The sequence below is a fragment of the Monoraphidium neglectum genome (genome assembly GCF_000611645.1).
Source record: "Monoraphidium neglectum strain SAG 48.87 unplaced genomic scaffold scaffold02500, whole genome shotgun sequence".
NCBI lineage: Eukaryota > Viridiplantae > Chlorophyta > Chlorophyceae > Sphaeropleales > Selenastraceae > Monoraphidium > Monoraphidium neglectum.
This window is the reverse complement of record NW_014011128.1, coordinates 8,252-9,212: the sequence shown is the minus strand read 5'-3', so window position 1 is coordinate 9,212 and position 961 is coordinate 8,252. Positions and strand designations below refer to the sequence as shown.

Below are 961 nucleotides of genomic sequence, written 5' to 3'. Positions count from 1 at the left end.
GGGCGTAACGGTTGGTTGAGTGGGGCAGGAGAGCCGTGCACAGGGTGGGGTGGGGTGGGGTGTGAGAGGAGCTCGCGGCCCCAGCGCGCGGACGTGTCGTCGTGCCGCTGAGCCCCAGGTCGGCTGCGATGCGCGGCGGCTGGCCGCCGCGACCCCCGCCACGCAGCCCCCGCTTCCCAGGGCCCGCCCGAGCACGGACCACCCCCAAAAAACCACGGGGTGCCTCACCGTCTCCTGCGTCGTCACTGTGAGCCCCTCCGCCTGGAACACCGGCACCCCCACAAAGGACGACCCCGGGACCCCCGCCTCCTTGTACAGGTCCAGGGCGTGGCGCACCTGGTGGACCGAATGGTTTGGGGGGTCGAGTGATTGTTGGAAGCGTTGGAAGGCAAGACAGGGGTCTTGAGCAGGGGGTTTCCGCAAGGATGACAATGAGGAGGTAGGAATTGATGAAGGGATCATAAGAAACCGCGGCCGGCACTCGCTCAGGCGCCTGACAACAGGCGGCACGTCCAGCTCCGCACGCCGCTGCGTAAGAAGCGTGCTGGCGCGTCGCTCGGCAAGCGGCGGCCATCTGGCTGCATATCTACAGAATGCCCACACTAAGCCCCCCCCCAAAAACCTGCGACATGTCCGGCATGAAGCGGAAGTGGATGCCCGTGAGACCTGTCTGGTCGCGCGGCGTGGTGAACACCTGCGGCCAGGGGAAGGGGGCAAGCGGTGCGGTGCGTACATTGTGCGCGGGCACGGTACGGCTACAAAGTGCTGCCTTTTGCCGACGCCGCCGAGCGCCATGCCTGCAAAATATACCAGGCTTCGGGATGCGAACCTTGTGCACCCACGCAAATGCTATGAGTTGCAGCAGCCGAGCATCAGCGACACATCGCGCATCAACATCTGGAAAGCCGGCCAGCCCAAGTTGATCTCTTCACCCCATCGCCCCAGAATTCCCTCACGCGCC

General features: G+C 65.3%; 1 protein-coding gene across 1 annotated transcript in view; it reads right to left on the bottom strand.

Annotated features, from left to right (window-relative positions):
- Positions 1–622: 622 nt before the first annotated feature.
- MNEG_10885 (hypothetical protein) overlaps positions 623–961 on the bottom strand; it is a gene marked incomplete at both ends in the record, with an annotated part of 1,284 nt that continues 945 nt past the window's right edge. Inside the window, one exon of the mRNA XM_014040645.1 lies at positions 623–694. Coding sequence (XP_013896099.1) covers positions 623–694 — 72 coding nt within the window. The remainder of the gene's footprint in view (positions 695–961) is intronic.